This window comes from Natator depressus, chromosome 2, assembly GCF_965152275.1.
Source record: "Natator depressus isolate rNatDep1 chromosome 2, rNatDep2.hap1, whole genome shotgun sequence".
In the NCBI taxonomy this organism is placed as follows: domain Eukaryota; kingdom Metazoa; phylum Chordata; order Testudines; family Cheloniidae; genus Natator; species Natator depressus.
Window position 1 is genome coordinate 185,607,764 of NC_134235.1, and position 22,644 is coordinate 185,630,407.

The 22,644-nt window shown below is 41.4% G+C and overlaps 1 protein-coding gene across 4 annotated transcripts in view; it reads right to left on the reverse strand.

Annotated features, from left to right (window-relative positions):
• The window catches only part of TMEM108 (transmembrane protein 108), a 234,263-nt gene that overhangs the window by 107,916 nt on the left and 103,703 nt on the right, over positions 1-22,644 (reverse strand). For all 4 annotated transcript variants that reach the window (XM_074945538.1, XM_074945536.1, XM_074945537.1 and 1 more), the window contains one exon: positions 15,380-15,465. In XM_074945538.1, coding sequence (XP_074801639.1) covers positions 15,380-15,419 — 40 coding nt within the window. In that variant the 5' untranslated portion in view covers positions 15,420-15,465. The remainder of the gene's footprint in view (positions 1-15,379; positions 15,466-22,644) is intronic.

The window sequence follows — 22,644 nt, forward strand, 5'->3', positions numbered from 1 at the left end:
CAAGGGGCCTTTTCTAACCCTATTATCTTTCATTCAAAATGACCACTCCCCTCTCCCCTGCAAAAATACACCTGTCCCTGGTAACTGTTGCACATTCCCATTATCGCAGGCACTCACAAAGTCAAAAGTAGACAGAGTATTGAACGATCACCAGCTTCTCCCTTCACTGCCTGTATTTCTTTTCTACAAAGTACGGCGGATGTTTTCTCAGAGTGTAAATTTCCAAAATAAAAAGGAGGTTTTGCCATAAACAGAATCAAGAGGGGCAATTTTTCATTTTGTGGGAAGGATCGTTCTCAGTGTTCTCCACTTCTGGTTGCTAGGCACCCTGAACTTCAGGCAGGCTGATGGATGGCTGTTATAAAACTTCACCAGTTTTAAAAGTCTTCTTACTTTTCCCCCCGGATTTATTAATATTTCAATAGCTAAATATCTTCTGATTTACAGCAATTTTTTGGAGTATTCAAAATCCATGAGCAGAGAGAATGTATAAATTGTGCAAAAATATATTGGTCTCCAAAGAAATATTAATAATACATCTGTAGCTACTGAGACCTGCTATATACTTGTGGAGATGGGGTTTGGAGGCAATATATTCACAATCATTGCAGATAAGTCATGTCAATAAATTCTTCATGATATCTTAATCGCCTGAAGTTCTCTGACTGACTAATCATCAGAGCAGTTTTAACCAATGGCTCCTGTGACCAGCTTCTTATTTGCCTGCCAGTGACATCTGAGGTCAAAACAACCAGTAGCTTTACACATCTGGTAACACACAACTTTGCCATGGGCTTATTATTAACAGGGAGCATAAATGGCAGCTGGTTAAAAATATTAACACAAGCCTGAAGAAAAAAAAAGAAACAAATCGAAACACTTCAAAAACTGATCTGTATTTTTTTCCCCTTTTCATTACTTCACAGAGCAATTCAAAGTTTGTCATTTCATTTCTACAGTCTGCTTAGCAATAACATCGATATATCAGGCAGCTGGAACTTTCCACAGTAGCCTTCATATATCTTTCCTCTGAATAGATTTTTTTTTAAAAGCAGTCTTGCAAATAATGCTGCCATCACAAACTCATACAAAGGTTTAATTTGCATCATATGATAGATAAAAACACATATACACACAAGCTGAGCAGGAGAACAGGGACACAGTCAATGACAACATGACTTCAGCAAGAGGGAGGGCCACAGTAACAGTTTGGAGGTTAAGCTGACCATGCATGGCCTCTCCTCCCCCCCGCCCATGAGGCTGAGGGTGTCCTCTCTCTTGAATCCCAGCTCCATGTATTGAGGAGAAGGCCTTACACCTACCCACTACACGCATCCACATTCCCTGCATTAGAAAACTCCACTCCACAAGGTGGCCCTCACAAAATTTCAAGCCCTTCTGGTCCCAGGAGAGGGCAAATCTAGCCATGAACCTCTCATCATTTTGTTGCTCTTCTCAGAAGGGCAGAATGCCACTTACAGATTAACTTAAGAGGAACCAGTCTGCATTCTATGAACAAGTGAGTGTGTGGGGGTAAGCGTGCTGGGGTGGGTGTTGGTAGCCTCAGAATCAAGCCCAATTGCTTTCCAATTTTGCGCTTGGATTCATGAAAATTTCATTTTATGTAGTGCTATAAAAATAACCCATCTGTTGCACGGAACAAACATCTGGAAGAAGACAAGGACATTTTTTCGTATATCTCCTGTTCTCTGGCATTTTGTCAGCACTCACCCAAGGGTGCCAGCAACATTCAGTCTTGGAGGACAAAATTCCTTTGAGGACTAACTAGATTATTCAGCCAGGAAATTTAATTTTAGAAGATAAGTATTAGCAGCCAGATTTCTTTTTTTCATTCATTTTTCACACTTGCTGTAATAATCTGAATATTTCTAAAAATATAACCAGAAGGATGGCATAACCAATGCCTGTTAATAGAAAAATAATTGGCTTAAATGAGCTACACATTCATATGCACAGAAAATAAATGGCTCAACAATTCTTTTGAGTCTCACATTATTTTTAGCCATATGGTGTTTATTAGTAATTACCAGAGTTAGTTATTAAAGTGCTGACAATGTGCTCAGCGCTGTACAATGTGCCAAAATAAAGACAGTACTGACCCAAATGGTTTACACCTTAAAAGACAGACAGAAGCAAAGCATGCTGGGAAATCCAGAGGCAAGAATAATGTACTTACTTGTCTAACTTCTCGCCTGCACTAGGGCGATAGGATGATCACCCCAGCATAGAGAGATCCTCCGGTGTTGTAAAGCTACTAGAATGGCTTCTACACAACATCTCCTCCATGCAGCCAGCACAGGGGACAAGGCAGGGAAAAGAGGGCAAGTTCAGGGATTCCTTTAATCGTGACAATCCCTGACTGCTGTATAAGACCATTTGGGTCAGTAGCAGTTAGTAGAATATAGAGCAACCCTCAGGCTGTTCTACTTTACAACTTGGGACTGGCCTGATGCACAGTAGGCCCCAGGAGTGGGAGGAGAACGAAGGTGGCTTAAAGCACCTTTGCACACACCCATTTTGAATTGTACTGGACTGTCCTTGGTCACAGCTGAGGATCTGAGCCAGCTAAGAACGATTCAATGGGGCAGTGTTGAAACCATGCTAACAGGAAGAACTGCACTGTTCTAATACTGATGCAGCGTGGCCCACTGGATGGTGTGGAACCATCATCTGAGGTCTGGGGGCTATGGAATTTTTGCCTGTCTCAAAGAAAGGCCTGCATATTTTAAGCTAGGGTCACTCTTAAAATAGGCTGAAGTGGGAGGTGTGCTTTGAAGAATCATTCTGACAAATGGTATAACCAACTTCAGCAGAACAGCAGCAACATCTCAGTGCGGAAAAAGGCCAACCCAGGTAGGAACCTCTAATCCAATGGGCAATCGCAACAGCCAGAGAAGACAGAATGAAGCTCTGAACAGCTCTTCAGCCCAAGACCTTTTCCTCCAGGCTGGTTTTATTTTCAAACAAGAACACCAAAAGAAGAGCAAATTAGCTCAAAACCTTGGATACTAACCACCTGAGGCTTTCCCAGCTTCCCTCAGCTGAGACGGGAAAGGACACACCTTTCTCCTTTAGTAGACCTTCCTGGCTTTTATCTATCCACACTAGTGAATATCTGACCCTGAATGTCTCCTGTCCCTGCTTAAGCTTATATATGGCTTCCTATAGGTCACATGTGACTACAGCTCCCATCTATAACAAGTGCATTGGAATGCACGCACACACCCCAAGGTCAGGTAGGTTCTCGGTTACCATACTTTGTAGGTATTCTCTCTATTTCAGGGGTTTGCTGCCCTAGACAAATCTGGAAATGTCTATCATGAGCCTACAGATCCCCCACCAGACCACTCACACAAATTAGGGTTGCCAACTTTCTACTCGCACAAAACTGAACACCCTTGCCCTGCCCCTTCCCTCCTCCGAAGCCCTGGCCATGTCCCATTCCTTCTCCGAGGCCCCGCCCCCACTCACTCCATCCCTGCTCCCTCTCCGCACCCTCGCTCACTTTCACTGGGCTGGCTTCCTGTATGGCAGTGCTGCCACTCGTCTCTCCCTCGTACAGACTTTGTTCTCAATATCTGTCAGTATGGTTTTGTGCATAACAGACTGTAATGTGATGAACTTTATGCTTCACATCCTCATTGAAAGAGGTGAGTCCCGGGGCAGGGATTTGACAGGAGGCTCTCAAGCATGCACAGGCCTCACTCAGAAAAGTGGCACTTCCTTCTCAAAAAGGGAGAACAAAACAGCTTTGAAAAATGGGAAATGGCTGGTGGCTTTAAGGAAACAAGACGGCTAAAACCCAACTTCCTACTGCAGCGAGAAGCCACAAAATGAGAGATAACTGACCCATTGTACCCCCAAAGTCTGAAACATACTCCTCTCTTACCCTAGGCTGCTTCTTAAGGTTCAAAATTACTCTCTTTATGCAAATCAGTAACGTAAGTGATTCACCCTGGAAGCATATGCTTCGTCACTTACGGTTGTCCATTTATCAGGTACTTTCATTGGTTGTGCTCTTCATCTTCCCTCTTTTCTTTGACATCTTAATTATGATGTCTGTATGTTAATGTCCTCAGTAACGGGAAGCTGTGATACCATAACGAACTTGCCACCGCTACAGGCGGCCGTGACATCTAGTGCTTTAGAACACACTGCAAAACCACCATTCCATGGGGTTCCGGCAGCGATATAAAGGGCCTGGGGCTCCTGGCCACCGCTACTACAGCCTAAGCCTCGGGTCCTTTAAATTGCTGCTGGAGCCCTGGGGTAGCACTAGCAGCGGCCTGGAGCCCTGGGCCCTTTAAATTGGCCCTGGACTGCACTGAAGGGTTGGCTGGGGGAGTTTGGCCCTAGCACTGCCCCTTCTGCCTGAGGCTCCACCCCACACACACACCTTGCTCAGGATCCTGGCCGCACTGCATACTGGTAAGTCCCTTAAGTTACTTTCACTCCTGACCATAGCAGAGCAGTACTGGGACATATGATGTCCCCTTGATTCCCTGCTATAGCTATGCAGACCACGGGGAGCTGCATGGTGGGGAACAGACAGCCTCCATGGGCCATTATGTCTTCCCGCACATGCAGGAGTGAGCGGGAGCACAGCCTTCGCTCTACTTCTCCAATGCACCAGACAACATGCTTCACCAGGGAACTAACACTGTGCCACATACAGGGCTGCCACAGGGCAGATCCCATTCACCCTGGAGCAGTAAGGGAATTGGGAGACAGATTGTGACTGAGTCAGAATCTGCTTCCTGGGCTGCTCCTGGGGTGGCGTAAGAAAAACAACATGCTGCCCCATATATGGAGCTCATGAAACAGTGATGATTGAGTTCTAAAGTAGTATGCAGTGCTTTCAATTAGGTGGAACGGCACCAAGGATAGCCCTGATTTTCTTTCATACAATTCTAGGTTGGAGCCTAAATTAACTTTAATTTGAGATGGAATTTAGAGGAATTAGTTAGTGTTTGCACAGTACTGTGAATAAGTACTTATTATTATGGATTGTGAATTTGCATTCCCATTCATTATCTTTTTTAGTCGTAACTCCTGGTATAACTCATGCTTAGGCACTCTTGAAAATCCCACTAGACTGCCTAACTGATTTTTAGGTTCCTAAATCTCTTTGAAAATCTGGCCCTAAATCCTACCCTTGCCACTGGGAATCACTCTGAGTGTCCGAACCAGTGATATGGCATGGGCAAAAATGGTGGTTCCAAGAACCATCCTGCCATCCCTGTGCAGGATGGCTCAGGGCAGGTGTGATGGAAAAACATAGTGTGCACCTTTGAAAATTAGAGTGGTATGCTCCCTAGCTAGCACGTGTTGTACACTGCAACATATATTGATTTTGGTGGGGGTCTGGCAACCTACCTATCAGACTACATACACCCTTTGCAGCTGTGGTTCTCCTGCCCTCCCTTCCTGGAAAGATGAGACTTCCGAATTTTTTCTTCCCTTGCACCAACCACCACTGTGCTTTTGGCGCTGAGCTATTAGAGAATGTGTGATTCAAAAGAAAACACACCAACTAGCTAAACTGAATTTAGGTAAGTTCAATACCCAATTCAGCAAGGTACTGATGCACATGCCTAACTTTTGGCATGAGTTTAGCTCCATCGTACCACATTTGGGGTGTTTCAAAATAAAATCAGTCCCAGGTACTGATTAGGGAAGGGAACAGCTTTATTCCAGCTAGAATAGCACACAGCATGTTTCAGCAATTTATCTACGGGGGGGGGGGGGGGCGGATTTGTAGTCTTTTGTTGTCTTTAATATGACCCATGTCACGTGTGCTTGCTGAACTGTGATTTCAATTAGGCTAGAACCTATAGGAAAATTCGTGTCTCCAATTCCTGCTGCTGATCTCAGAGTGGCCAAGTGATCCACAATACAGATCAGAGAGGAGACCTATAGATGTGTAATAATTAGGGATAGAAAAGGGTTTGTGGGAACATAATGAATGCTTCCAGTGACAGCTCTGGATTGCACATGGTTTATATTTGTTCATTTCTAGATTGTTTCCAGGCTTCAGTTGGCTACAAAAGAGGGATTTTCTTCTACAGTACTGCTATATTGATGGTGTATATCAATGTTGGGAACATCTGCAGGGTGTTGAAAGATATCATAAAACAAAAAGGAAGAATAGTTAAACTGAATTTATTTTTGCAATACCTTTGTAACATGTGAAAATACTATCCAGAATCTAAATACAAAAGATATAAATTATTTTGTTATTAATGACAATGTCAAATGGACAAATATTTTGCAGTTACATAGGGGAATATCTGATAATGCATGGTAAATGTCTAAAAATTAATTATTTCTGCATGTCCTGCAGTAACACGATCTAAGGGATGCTTAGGTATTCATGTACGGTGGATGTAGTCACAGTCTGTGCTGCCATAAGAATTTTCCTACCAAACCATCACTGAGGCCCTGAGCCAGCAAAGCATTTAGGCACATGCTTAACTCTACCACGTGAGCAGTCCAATTGATGCTCACAGGACTACTCATATTTACGTGCTTTGCCCGATAGGAGCTTGATTGCTACTCCACTGAACAACGCACTGAGTGCAAACCATCAATGTTTTTGTGTTTAGGATGGAAACAAAGGAGGGGTTCGAAAACAAAATTAATATTTGAAAGTGTGTTTTTATTTGATAACATATTGACACAAAGCACTGCCATTGCTTGAGGATGTAGGAACAGGCTTTTACCCCACTGAAGTGAAGGGGAGTTTTGCCATTGACCTCAGTATATCTACACTGCAATAGAAGACCGACAGCAAGGCTGCAGTTGACCCGGTCAGCTGACTCCGGCTCATGGGACTCAGGGTGTAGGAGTATAAAACTGCAATGTCACTGTTCAGAGACAGGCTGGAGCCCAGGCCCTGAGACCCTATGAACGGGGAGCCCAGCTCCAGCTCAAATATCTGAACTGCAATTTTATGGTCCCACATCCTGAGCCCAGGGAGCCCGAGTCAGCTAATCCAGGCTCTGAGATTTGGTGCTGTAGGTTTTTTTTAATCGCAGTGTAGATGTACCCTGAGACTTGGTGCCATGGGTTCTTTATCACAGTGTAGATGTACCTAATAGGACCAGGATTTCGCCCATGGCTCCTAGGCTTCAGCCTGCCTCTCAGTATCATTTCTTCCTTCACTTGGCTTGATATTGTGTCTCAAAGACTCACACACGAGCACCCATCCTGCTCAGTCATTACTCCTGAAGTTTGACAGATGAATGGGCCTTTAAAAAAAAAAAAGGGGGGGGGGGATGACACATTCATACGCCTGCCTATTCCATTCTCACTCTAAAATCTCTCTCTTTGACAAAGCTTGAGGGAAACACTAAATCTGAAACAGAAGATTATGCAGATTTATTGTGGTGGAAAGGGGATTGCATTATGACCAAAACACAGATAATTCAGAATGAAAAGAATATTAGGGATTCATTTCATTTCTTTAATAAGAGTGTGGGACGTTTCAAAACAAAAATCTTATATTTTTAATATTTCTCAGTTTTTTAGTCTGATAGCCACTGAAGTTGTTAACAAAAATCTTCCACTTCTGGTGCGTGAATGCATGGAGACTATGAACACTGGGAGGCTATGCGTATTGTCATTAGTTTTAAAAAACCTTCAGGGTTCTTATATGAACTATGTCACTATAAGCATAAAAATGAAGATGCTTTATTCTAAGAACACTATCAAATGCTGTGTGAAAAGTCAGAATTGCCTGTCTGCGGCTGACAGAAAGAGCCAATATCACAGTGCAGGTGTCTGTTGTCTTTTAATCCCAAATTCACTGTCACAGGTTTAAACTACAGTCTGGAAATACACAGCCTTGGGCCATATTCTAATGTCAGACCAATGGTTTACATCGCTGTATGTTTCCACAAATCTGAAAGGTTAGTGGAGGAATTACCACAATGTGTCAGTGGCTTGGGGGTCCCAGGTTTGCAAATTTAGAATTCGTCCTGAATGAATAATGGAAAATATTTTCCACACTTTCAAACTTAGTTAAAACAAGTCATTACAGTGTTTGCTTTCTGTGAAAATTCTAGTGAACACATTTTCTGGCAAGAAGATTCACTGAAACAGCAAATTTAAAGTAAATACTGAAAATGTTTACATAAAGCAAGTTTCAAATTCATAATCACAAGTATGTGCATGAAGAACTGAATGCCAAGAGTTCCGTTCATTGATTGGATGAATGTAAGTATGCCACGTGATCTACATATTCATGTCAAATACAATGAACTGCTTGTTACTGAGGCTACGCACCACACTTGGTAAGAAGAGGCACACACAATTGCATTAATTTATAAAAGCATTTCAGTTCACTTTTAAATGGTTTATTAAAAAAAAAAAAGATTATCTGGATTCTTTTTTCCATGGGAGAATCACAACTGCTGAATAGAGAATGTGCCTTCATGCACAAGTTGAATAGTGACAACAAAGTAGTGACAGCAGTCTCTCTTAAGAAGGTGCAGTTCTTGCTGAGAAATGTAAACAATCTTTAATTGATTTCTAGGGGAAGCCAGAGCATATTATTGCTTGCTGTGAGCTGCCTGACAGGCAATCTGTCACCAAGCCCTGTGACTCACAAATCTAAAGGCTCAAACTCAGCAGTATCTCAAGAAGCTTTGCAAGTGAAACATTGCATACCCAGCAGCTGTTTCCCTTTCCAATTTTAAGCAAAAAAACAGATGGAATCCATTGCTAGATAACCCCTCCCCAACATACACCTTGCCAAGGCCACCACCTATACTCCTGCACAGAAAACAAGAATATTCTCTTTTGTTTCTGAAAATTCCTTTGAATGATAGAAAGAAAACCCCTAATATCTGTATCAAATGATCTCCAGTATTTTTAAACGTATCACATATTTTAAATATACACAGCTAGATCCTCAACGGGTGTAAACCGAAGTAGGCAGAAACAGGACACTTTACACCACTTACGGATCTGTGCCCTAGAATATATACGAAGGGCAAGATCAATCGGGTGACTACTCAAACGCTGTAAATGACGTGGAAGCATTTAGTGCATTCCAAGTATTTCTCATCTCTGCACGTGATTAATATTTATCAGGCACCACAAGGGCCAGGTTGTGGCAGTAGAATCAGAATTTAGGCAATGCAGAACCACCTCCACCCCCGAGCACCCCAGCAGAAGCTCCTGTATGAATTGTGCCTGCTCAGCATCTCTCAGGATCAGCTCCCAAAATGCTTTGCATTGCAGGGATACACTGATCTCTCTACACTCAAGCTAAAACATGGTACTTTATGTGACTAATGCACTCAGAAACAAGAATGGAATTCAATAGCAAAGAGTGACCAAAACTTCCGACACCAGCTCAAAAACCCCAGAAAGCAGAGAAGCTGGGGGGTATGTTATTTTCTTTGATGATACACACACACACACACACCCCTCCCCCCCAGGAAAGGCCATAAAAATGCCTTATGTGAAGAGCAATGCACACTAACCTATCTACACACAGAGGTCAGCAGCGAGAACTGGCATCAACAGGAGTCTATTCCTGTTGGGAGGAAAACAGTCACTGGGAGTTGAGAGTGCTGAGAACCCTTCAGAAGACACTCAGAATCAGGCTCTTTGACAAACATGCTTCATTCATTTATGGCATGATGCAAGTCATGCATCTTGGCAGCGGGTTAGACTAGATGACCCTCGCGGTACCTCTTAACCCTATGGCTCTCTGATTCTATGGCAACAATTATCAGTCCCACTACCTAAATTGGACTTAAGTAGAGCACTGACCATGTGCTGGCCCTCTGTGCAGGGTTGAATTTCACTCCATGTGAATTAACAGGAATACAGGAAGGCCTCTATGGCTTAAGGATGAACAGAGTGAACTGCACTCAGAGCACTGGGAGAAAAGTGGTCTTATGATATTCCACATTACGAAACACAATCATTCAAGGCCATTTTGTTCAGGGAGGTGCAAAGGGATGGTTGTGCAAGTGGGAGTAATAGAAGAAAAAAACCCCAAGTCATATCCTTTTAAAAGGAAAATTGAACTCTTAATATACAAAGCCAGTGCTGGAAGCAACATCCATATTCATTCATATTTTAATAGCAATATTGGAGCAAGTCCCCATATGAATACAAATCTCAGCTTCCACACATAGCTCTAGCAACTAGGGCTTCCAGACTACAATCATATCCCATGCAAAAAGCCTGGCCAAAAGAAAGAAAAGTAAACGTTAGCTAATATTGCAAATGCTTAAAATAGGTCATATGCTCCAGTTCTGCACCCCCAAACTACCACTATAGGAGCTTGTTTCCACTGAAATCAATGGCAAAATTCCCACAGAATTTAATGGGAGCAGTCTTAGGACCCTAGTCAGTTTGACAGGGCCTAGTCTATGGGATCTATACATAGGGGTCTTTCCACTGACTTCAGTGAGTATTGGGTCAAGCCTGTAATACAGAACAGTGAGACACTGATGCCGGGAAATGCACCAAGTGGCAATGGCATGAAGAAATACTTATAATTGGGATTTTGCTTGCATTTATTTTCCAGATACTACTGCAATGGGTGCCCATACGGAACCTGGCAAGCTAGATAAACAGAAATCATATCCTCATAGTTTTCAATAAAATAAATGCCTGAAGATAGAAGCATCATCCCCCACAGCTTGTGAGCCACAGGCTTCATCAGTGGCCTCTCTCTACATTTTTTGCTAGTTTATATACAACTTCAAATTCCTATGTGAAAAATACATCTACAGTAAAATAACATGCATGTTTCCATTCTACAATATGTCTGCATTTTGTGTATAAAGCTGCAGGGCTTAGATCACCACAATAAGTTTTTTGTTTGTTTTTTAAACAAAGATATTGTGCTGCCTCATGGGAAAGTCATGCACGTTCACCATTACAGAGGCAACAAACTTAATCCATAAATGTATCTAGAACAAATGGCAGCAAATTGTGGACAAATGTTTTGCTTTCACTGGTGCTCATCAGCACAATCCAGCTAGTGACATCAAAGCTCCTGCTAACAAAACAAAAAGGGAACAGGTTTCTGAGGTCTTTTTATTTGTTTTTTAAACTTCTCAGAGATTTCAGCCTGGACAGTATATTTGAAGATGCAATTTGAAATCAGTGCTTCTTGGGAGAATGTTACATGTTTAAATTACTAATACATAAATTATGAATAACTAGAGGTAAAGCAGCATAGCCCAGAATTCCTATCCTGAGCCAAATGTAGCTGCATAATTTTTACCAAGGCTACCTTGTGGCAACTGGAATCAGATCCAGGCTACCTACAACCACATTAAAGAAATAAAGCCACACGTGTTGCTATAACAAAGTTTTAGCATGGTTTTCCTGACCAGCCCATATGGATGTTCTGTCTGAGAACCAAATTAGAATAGTGTTACAAAACCTTTCTATGAACTGGCTAGATTGCTAGGCCAAGAATTTCAAACCTTGGTGTCTACAGTTAGTCTCCTAAATTCATATTTAGACACCAACCTGATTTTCAAAAGACTTGAGCAGCTAACAGCTTTCCTGGTCTCATAATCAGGTAGGTGCCTAAATATTATTATTACAATAGCAACTAGACGCCACGACCAAGATTAGGGCCACATTGTGCTAGACACTGTACAAAGACACAGTTGGAGACTGTCCTTTGCCCTATTTAGATTGAAGAGATTTAAATTTAAATAGACAAAACAGGGAAACAGGCACAGAGAGGTGAAGTGACTTGCCCAGGTCCCACAGCAGGTCAGAGGGAGAACCAAGAACAGAAGCTAGGACTGATGAAACCCAGTGCACTGCCATAGCCACTGGACCAGACTGCTTCCCATAGTTCAGATGCAATCCTCAGGGGAAAAAAATTCACTGTTCACACTGGCCAGGGAAGCCATGTTTAGACCCTACAGCAAACATGGTTGTTCCTAAAATAGACAGGGTTTGTCTCTCCAGCTACATGAACACTTTGTTTATTACATCCCAATCTTTGACTGAAGCAACGGCCAGAATATTAGAAATGGAACTGCGTGCAGAGTAGCCATAAAGGGCCCAATTCTCCATTGCCCAGAACTTCATGCCATCACTTATCCCAGTGCAAAGTGAGTGTAAAATGTTATCACACAAAAACGGCAGCATTCTGGACCCACGTCATACTGCTGTGAATGAGAACACAAGGTGCATGGCAATGGTGAATCGTCTCTACGGATGACTTAATCTATTGATCCATTCTCAAAAGTATATTCTTTTGCTGTACTGTAGTAGCAATTTTCCCTCCTTTGTGTAGATGAAATGTAAGGACTACATTATGGGTGCTTCCTCATGGCACAAAGGACATGTACAAAACATACACTAAAAACACTTCCTTCTGTTTTATTGTAAAATACACTCTTTGGAGATTGTAATTGAAGTTATGAAGCAATTGGAAGAAGCCTAGCTTAAAGCAATATGTATATCTGATATAAATGAGGAAATTGGTTTGCTGGAAATAACAAACAAACAAGACACACACATACATACCTTATGACCCTAGGCTCTATAAAGCAAACAAACCAATGAAACAGCTCCTTATAATAGCCCCGAATGCATGCATAGTATAAAATGTATAAAGAACAGGAGTACTTGGCACCTTAGAGACTAATAATTTTATTTGAGCATAAGCTTTCGTGAGCTACAGCTTTTTTTTTTCTCTTCCCACTGCATGCATCTGATGAAGTGAGCTGTAGCTTACGAAAGCTTATGCTCCGATACGTTTGTTAGTCTCTAAGGTGCCACAAGTACTCCTGTTCTTTTTGCGGATACAGACTAACATGGCTGCTACTCTGAAACCTATAAAATGTATGTAACATTGGAATGTCTGTACCGATAGACTACTACAAAGCTAGGAATGGGTAATGCTAGCTACATTTACTATATACCATTGTTGAGTGCATGCAAATAAATGAAAAACTTCATTCAACTTGGATTAAAAATAATATTTTTACATTCCATTTTTCAAAGTATATCATGCAGTTTACTTTGCCACTGATTATTCATACAATTTCAGTACAGTTTGCTCATTCTTTCCCTCTGCATTTTCCAAGTTTTTTTTTTATTGCCTTCAAAACACTGCCCTGAAAAAAAAAAAAAAAACCACACACAGCAGAAAAACATCAAACTTTGTAACAGACTGTTTAGCGGTGCAAAATAGAATTACACAAATAGTCTTTATTATTAGATGGGCCTAGTTAAGACTAATATGAAACCACATTGACTTTTGACCCATTATACCAGCTGAGTATCTATCCCTTTGTGTTGTGACTGGTTAGCCACTTTCTTTTTCCTTTACATTGTATTGATGTCATAAATAAAGAGGATAAGTATAACCAGGCTAGCATCATTATGACAATGAAGAACAGTAAATGGATTCCCATGATCATCTATAAAACATACTAATATTTAGAGTTATTTTTATAACAAACGAATAGAAGATATATCCCTCGCAGCTGAACTCTGGGTGCTTAAAGCATTACTATCTGATAAATGACCTACCTGTCCTCCATGGAACAGAATTTTAAGTCCCATGCACCCATTCAAACAGTATGAATTCTGGGGCTCTAAAGATACTATTATGCCACAAGTTAAGACTTTTGTGCCTTTATAAAAGATTAGTTAAGTAGATTAGAAGTGACTGGGAAAACATCCCTGCAATGTGAAAAATGAACATAAAAAAGAGATCCTATTAACTAGGTTTCTTTATGGAACTGGGTAGCACAATATTTATCAGACAGATGAAAATTCTAATGAAGTGAGGTGACATTAAAAAATTCTACCAGAATGCTGTTGTGAACAGACACTTTACTTTGTAAAATCTAATTAACAAACAATAAGCAATGATCATATTTGCACCCTTTGTTTTTAAATTTACTTTCTTTTTAAGTTGTGGAAGTGAATTTATTCCCCAGGAAAGTTGCCAGATTGACAGCACTGAGAACAGATGGATTCCATGTATATACAAACACATAAAACAGCAATCCAGGTTTCTTCCCATTGTTTTGCCTAACCCCTGATCTGGAGGGCCCATAAGTGTGGGAGGGTAATTCAGTCTCCATTCCATCTTTGGTCTTTATGTTGAGACCACCACCAAGGTTAGCTATTGTGATGTTTTTTGCCCACTGAGAACTAGGCAGAAGCCACTGATGCATTTCACATAGCTTACGGAATAATCATTAGTTGATAACAGCTTTCCTTTATTACCAGCTCAAGTCAGTTTGAGCAAACAGTGCAGAAGCAAAACATTACATCCTGTGTAACAGGGCTGCCGCTAACAGAGCAACCCCTCCCAGCTAGTGAGTTCCCTTTGCAGCAGCCTCCCTCTCTACCCCCTTTTCAGTGCCCCTTACAGATTCCACACAGCCTCTCTTATAAGACCAATCACCCCTCCACTTGTGGCTGGTTTAACGCCCAGATTGACCAGTCAAGTCCATCATTGCACTACAAAGGTTCATACTTATCTTTGGTTCTTCTGCCAGCCACAAGGAGCTCTTGCCCTGCAGCGTGCTCTTCAGGGCGAGACAGATGTGAGAGGTGACCCTATGGAGTTTAGCCTTCCTGACCTCCCTCTCTTGCCAGTGTCTCCCCTGTTCTGAGGGACAAGGCAGTCTAGATACTACCCTCCTCCAGAGTGCTCCTCCTGAATGGCTGAAAGAGAGCCCTACCCCACCCTACACTTAGGGTGACCAGACAGCAAATGTGAAATATCGGGACAGGAGGTAGGGGGGTGTAATAGGAGCCTATAGAAGAAAAAAGTTCCAAAAAATTGGGACATCTGGTCACCCTACCTATACTACACGGCCCCTTAAAGGAATAGCGTCCAGGGTTTTCCCCCCGTATCAAACTCCTGCTTCCCCTCTTCAACTGCCAGGCCATTACCTGGGCCTCTGTTCCAAGGATTTGGAGTGAACAGGTCCTTTCCCCTCCCACCCCCCACAGCTCTTCTCTTAAAGGGCCCATATACCCTGGTACCTTCTGCTACCAACCACCATTCCCAACCTTCTTACATCTCATTCCTTTGAGAATTCTTATGGCTTAGATGATTATTGCTCTGCATTTTCACCTTTGAATGAGACTCTGCTAAATCTGCTGAAGACTGAACACTTTCTTAACGTGCTTCCAAATGCACGATTGAACAAGGGACTTAAAGCACATGCCTAACATTACACACGAAGGGTCCCATTGATTTCATTGGGATCCTTCACGTGCTTAAAATTAGCACATACTTAAGGACCTCCCTAAATTGGTGGTTCGATTACTCTTTTTAGAGAGACATTGAATCATACATTTCTCACAATAAATGAACAAGCAAATCTCTACTTACGAAACAGTTGGCAATAGAGGACCTGTAAACTTCTCTTCATGGTATCCTCTGGTCTTGCTTGTCTGCCAGTTTATTCATGATTCTGTCTAGAAAATTAAAAGAATAAAAAAATCAATGATTAATTGCAAGAAGAAATTCCTCCTGCCAAGAGGCAGCTGCATAGGAAAGTAATGTAGGTTAGCAAAAGGGAGACTGGTTCCCTAGTCTTTGTTTTACACATTGTATCCAGACTCCCCAAACAGCACATTGGTACAGGCATGGTTGTGGTCAGAAAGGCAGGCACAAAACTGTGATGACAAAGCAAGGGCATAGAACATCAGCACTAAGAAATTATTCTTGTATTGTGCATGGGACTTGATAAACCCTGAGATTCTGCTGTGCTTAGTTAGCTAATTCACCCACTGATTGATTTACTTGAGGACAGAAATAGGTCCAGAATATTTAAAATGTGCATTAAGATCCAACGGACAATGAAGGATCCTCTAGAGATTTTAGAAAAATATTGGCTATGTGTGCGCTATTTGAGGAATTTTCAAGATGAAAAAAATTAATTCCCAGGTACAGGATTTATCTGTGAAAATCCAGCACATAGCAAATTTATGGCCAAGTTACCAACTGTTCAAAAATGCTAGTTTATCATGGAAATGACAGTAGGTCTTTACCAGCATTGAAGCAAATGCAAGCCTTTAATAGGAGTCTTAAAATGATACAAATATATTTTTGACAAATGTTGGATGGCCCAGTGGATGCCAACCGTGGTGTGTACTCGAAACCAAATCACAAGGAGTTTGGTGATCTTGGTCTAGTCCCAAATGATCATTTGGCCATATCACAAGACTACCACTCAGCAGGCCCATTTCTGATTGTGGTTTTGGGGAAGGCCCGCCACTGGCATAGCAGAAGTGAATTTCAGATACCTCAGGTATCCATCTGTTTATATAGCACTCAACACTGTATTCTTGACCCAAAGACTTCAAACGAGGGATACAGGTGGTTGTGCTAAACTGAGAGGACCAAATTGTGCTGCTCAGGTAACACAAAGGGGCCAGAACCAGTGGAGACAAAGGGGATGGGATCTGCCTACAGCTGTCCTCTTAAGAAGTCTCCTGGCAAGGGAAGGTTCTCAAAATGATGGTGGAGAAGTAGGTTGGAGCACAGTATTATACTGAAAATTTTCAGCTGGTCCATAGTCAGCCATTGTAACTTGGATCAGCCCCTAAGGTGCTCTAAATTATGCCAGAGCTGGGGTTGGAGTTGGGTCAGCTGGAGAACCAGGGAGCCATAAAAACTAGCTCCATGGTAACTCTGCCTTTCTCCTGAGTTGAGCAGATCTTGGGAAAGTGGAAAAAATGTTTAGACGCACTATCTTTCCTCCTCTCCAATACAGTGAGCACTGCAGTACCATGTTGAGAAGTTTATGCAGCAAAACTGATAAAAATGTGTGCCTCGTTGCAAAATGTGTTTTCAATAACCTGCATAGATATTTTTCTCCTAAAAATATGTAATAATGAATCGCAATCACATTGTTCTGCTCAAGGTTAAAAATAAATGCATAAATCAGAAGCACAACACAAATGTGGTTCCAAAATGTCACTGTGAATAATAGAGGGACGAGGGGGTTGAGGCAATATTTTTAACTGGACCGACTTCGTTTGGTGAAAGAGACAGGCTTTCAAGCCGCACAGAGTTCTTCTTCAGATCTTGTCTCTTTTACTAACAGAAGTTGGTCCAATAAAATATATTACCTCACCCATCTTCTCTCTATAATAGCCTGGGACCAACACAGCTACAACACCACTGCAAACATTGTGAATAATGTCATACTTGGTACTCAAAGAAAGAATAGCATTCAAAATTCTAACACTGTTAGGAGATTATACATGGAACACTGAGGGCATTCTCCTGAATTCTTCTCAATAAAAATAATAATAATAAAAAAAACCCAGTCAACACTAAACAGCACTCGATATCTTGTAGCTTTCAGTTCAAACTTTTTCATCATCCAAACTAGTGAAGGCATTTAGCAGTCATTTTTACATGCTCTGGTATAAATCCTTCAGGGCTTCTTTAAGAGATATCTTGAAGACATCAGATATACCAGCCAAGACAATAAATAGCACTTCTCCACTGAATAAATGCCGAAGGAGTTTATGAAAACAGAAGAATCATATTTGACTTGCATGTGGAGGTCTCCTAGGATTGCCACTTTTATTGCCTCTGTTGTGCAACAGAAGAGGGAAGAGGAGTCTTTGTTATGTTATCAAATACAGAAGTTTATATACACAGTGACAATGATCACTCTTGCAGTCTTTCCTTTTTTTTTGTTCATTTTAAAAAAAAGTAGCCCTTAGTAAAATGAGGAACCTTGAGTAGTTTGTATAGTGTAAATCATTTGCGTTTTCTCCTAAGTAACCATCACTGAATTTTTTAAAAATTAAATTGAATTGAGGTTCATGATGATGTTGGTGAAACCCACATATATCATGAAAACCCACTGAGGAGTGACCCATTTTTATTTTGGCCTGAGTAGCAAACAAAGGAGAGAGGAAGATTTTCTTAGTACAAGCAGGTGCTTTCCTATTTATATCAGAGGGAGCAAGATCAGGGCCTCCTGGCTCTGTTACTGCACTCATTGAAGTGAAAGACAGAAAAGCTGGGCCTGTATGCACAAACCAGACATATGATAGTTCATTACAATATTTTCCAAAACAGACACAATCACACAATTCTATGTTTAGCATAACTTAAATTAATATCTGAACCAAAATATACACAGCAGAAGATCCTCATTGCACAAACCACTTACGAGATCTCCATTGCCCTGTTTACAGCTTATGTCTAGCAGGATTTAAAAAAAAAAAAAAAAAGACTAAAGCAAAGTGGTATAAATAAAATGAACACCCTCCCCCACTCACAAAAGCAGCTTAATCACAACCCTGAAATCAGTGTAATGTACCAATTGTTTTGAATTGTGCTTGGCCACAGGGATATAATAATCACATGTTTCTGACTGCCTGCTGGAATTATTTGCATTTCTTTACTATCCCCATTCTATTGCTGTCCATAGTGTTTAAGTGTTTACTGAGTGTAAATTCCATCTTGGTGTGTATAATGAATTATATGCTCTTGTATATTTAGATAAGAAAGAAACCACTCTATTTAAATGGATTAGGATAATTTATGCCTCTCTAAGAGACAGAAACTAGACTTGTGCAAGGTAAAAAAAATCAAGCAGGGTTTTAGTTTGAAATCTTTCATCTTTATGTTGCTGGTGAACCTTCTCAGTAATGCTTACATAAAATTCTACACAGTAAACTGAGTGAAGCTCTATGGGCCAAACTCTGCCTTGACTTTACAACCCATTCCATTCGATTAAAGTTGTTGAGGTGAGTCAGGGTAAAATTTGGACACGAGTGGAAAAAACAAACACAGCAAGGGGAGGTCCTAGCATTTGAAAATCATTTGGGTTTTTTGGGGCATGTGTTTGGGAGGGAATACTTCTCTCTCCCACCCCAGAATTGGGTTTTTCAATGCATACAAAACATGCAGCAATAGCAAGTCTGAAATTGCAAGGAGATTTTCATCCACAGAAAGACAATCTTTGCATAAGTTAGAAAACAAAAAAGTCATGTTGATTTTCTAAACAGAGGTACTGATAAATTTGGAAACCAAAACTAGGTTGATTTTCCATATAGACTGACAGATCCTACAACCCTTACTTACACTGAATAGTATTACTCAGTTGAGTAGCCCCATTGACTGTACACACTGGGACCAGAAGAAGTGATTAAAGGCCGTATGGTGTGACAGAGCCAAGTGGATTGCCCTACATTTGGGATCAGCACCAGATGCAATGGCTTTGAAAATGTAACACATTTTGGAAATTGAAATTGTTCTGTCCATCTAGGGAAGTTCAGACTCTTAATCTTTTCAAATTCAAACAGCTATAAGATTTCTAGCTGTGGGGGGAAAAAAAACAAAAAAAAACAAACCACAACCACCCCAGAACTATATGTTATCCATAGCTTCTGAATTTGTTAGGAACTGCACATAGCTAATTTCAACTAGCCAGACTGCTTTGAATATAATGTTTATATAGCTTCAATTCAAAGGTGATTTAAGCAGCACCATGAGGACAGTGGAGTAATCTTTTAAAAATCCCTGATATGAAAGTGTAAGTTGGAAAATGAAATGTAGATAGACAAACACACAGAGAAGTTAAGAGAATATTAAGGTTGCAAAGTCAAGTATTCAAAAGTAAAGAAGAGCCAGAATTAAGGTTGCCTGTGCAACCTTAATTTGGCCCCTTTGAGCATATGCATTATGATGCAGTCTTTAATTACACAAGGGCCATGAAACAGGCTGTTGTCATGATTTTCCGAGAGCAGCCTGAGAGAAATGACTAAAGCCTGCTGACCCCAGCCTTGTCTTGGAGATGGGACAGCAAGAATCCATGGCCAGCTGTATGATATATTACAGAGATGACCTGCAATAAGTATGGATGTATGTCCAATAATTTATATTTTCCACAGACAAAATGAAGATCATCCATCTGTGCCACCAGTGTAGTCTCTTCCCTCTCCTGACCTGAAGTTTGTTTACCAGAGGTCTAGGTTGCTGACAGCATCCAAATTGAGCTAGAGAAAACCCTTAGCAGGCTTTTCCAATTATTGCACCAAGGAATGGTAGGTTAGATTCTCAATGGTAGCTGGGAGGGCTAAGCTGCATTAAACATTGATTTGTGCATGCAGTTTTGCACACCATTTGTGCACATAAACAATGGAATTTGCATGCACAGGGCCGGTTTCTGATCTTAGGTAGGCCAATGTAAACCCAGAATAACTCCATGGTCTTGAAGTGAAATTGAAACAGACTGATTTTCATTGTACAAGCCGAGTAAAATGCAAGTAGTAAACAGAAAAGCGTATTTTGTAAAACGATACAAAATAAAACAGATTTTTAAAATTCGTTAATTTAAAATAATTAAGCTGTTATTAGAAATCCAGGTATGTTGTCTGGAACTGTGTGTGTGTACATATATATCATAGTATTCATTTTAACCTACTTTATTGATTTTTTATTATTTATATTTCATTGATTGTTTTAATGTTTTGTGAAGCATTAGGAGTACCTCTGAGGATGTGGGCTGTTATAAATATATTAGAGTTTAGGCCAATATTTTAAAAAAATGGGTGCCTAAAATTAAGTTATTAGATCCATATGTAGGCCCCTAAGCGGTGGCCTGATTTTCAATAGTTTGAGCACCAAGCAGCTCCCTCTGAAACTCAGGTATTGTCTATATTACAAGTTGCACCATTATATAACTGAAGGTGTATTTTAAACCAAATGTAATTAAACCAGTCCAAGTTTGTGTATAAACCACAGCTTGATCCATTTTTAATAGATAAACTAGCGAGAGTTTGTAGACAAGGCCTCAGATACCTAATTTCAGACACCCAAGTTCAAAAGTATTAGCTGAAGTGTTGTGTGTCTGAAAAGGACCAACATGCTCTGCCCTTTATAATGTGAACTACTGCACATACAGTGCAGCTTCACACTGGATGATTAATAGATGTGTGAAATCCCTATGGACAGCTGGCAATGTTGTCTTTCACAGTAAGTGATCCCCCTAGTGCCTCAGCTAAATTAAAGAGGACAATGAAGACAATGATGAATAGAAGACAAAAGACTCCAATAGAGCTGACAGCTCCCTGAACATCCAGTCGTTCATTATGTTTGAAAGGGGGAAAAAATATCAACGATGTCTTAAATTAAGGAAGAAATGGAGGCGAATAGAAAACAAATGTCGAGACAAGCCTAACAGCCACTGGACAGCCCTCATGCCATTGTGAGTCTGTCAGATAGAAACCAGCCAATTGAAATAAATGAGAAACAGAAGAAATGATGATGAAAAAAGGGGCTAGGCAAAAGGCATGACAGTTACAGCCCATTAAACATCCTCTCACACCTAGCTGTTCCTTTCCCTGCTATGCATCACTCTGGATAGAAAAGCTACTGGGGAAAACATCATTGAAGACTTTGAGCTAGATTATGCCTAGCTCTGCAGGGGGAGAGAAGACCCAGAGCCTCCCAACCCCCTCTTTTGCCCCAACAAAGGGTGAGCCACAATGTTGGTCCTTGTGCTTCCAGTGTTGTAATGTCCTGGGGACTCTTACTGATGCAATGCTAAATACTCCATAAAAGAGTTGGGGGAAGGTCAGTGTAACACAAGGCTATGGCCATACCTGCACACTGGGTTGTGAAACTGTCCAAGCAGCGCAGGAAAAAGCAAATACTGCTCCCTGTAAGAGTTCAGTAGCAGCCACTCTGCCTACCGCTCAGGGAGGTGTACTGCCTTCAGGAGCTGCTGATGAACTAACAAATCTCTGCATCTCCACGGGCTGTACCTTAAAGCCACAATAGAGTCCTATCGGCAAAGATGTAAGTGTGACAGGTTCCCCTCCCCAGGGTGCAACCTGGCAATGGGGTATCACTGAGATCTCTGACCCACCAGCCTGGGCTCCCTCTCACACAGTACAAGCTTGGAAGGCTTTGCAACTTGTCACGGCAGCATGTTCACCAGCATTCACACAATAGGGACACACCCAGCTGCAGTCACATGCAGGCTGTCTAACCACCAGCCTTGGACCCCAGAGCAGTACCATCCTGCCCAGGTCAAATCTGACCAGAATATGGGTCTAACACCCAACCCACCTCTCCCTCAATGTGAAGAGGGCCATGCACACTTGTGGTAACTGAGCCAAGATTTTCCACAGACCTTAGTCAAACACACGCTGGTTTTGATTAAACATAAAATAAGTTTAACTACAGAAGATAGATTTTACGTGATTATAAGTGATAGCAAACAGATCAATGCAGATTACATAGTACATAAAACCACAAACTGAGCTTAACATACTAGACAGACAGGATATGAATTAGCAAATGCTCACCCTGTGTGATAGGATGGCAGATTTTTAAGGCACAAGCTGCCTTGGATTTGCAGCTTGGGTTACCCAGGTTTTCATACACAGCTTCAAAATCCTTCTAGCTTGGGACCATCACTTCCCCCCTGTTCAGTCTTTTTTCCTCAGGTGTTTCCAGGTGTGTTGTTGTAGGGCAGGGGTCCCCAGTGCGGTGCCTGTGGACGCAATGGGGCCCGCCAGGGCAGTTGTGTGCGCCCGCAGGACACCATGCGCCCGAAATGCCACTGCCGAGCACGGCCACTGGAGAACCGCCCACCAAAATGCCGCTGAGAAGCGTTG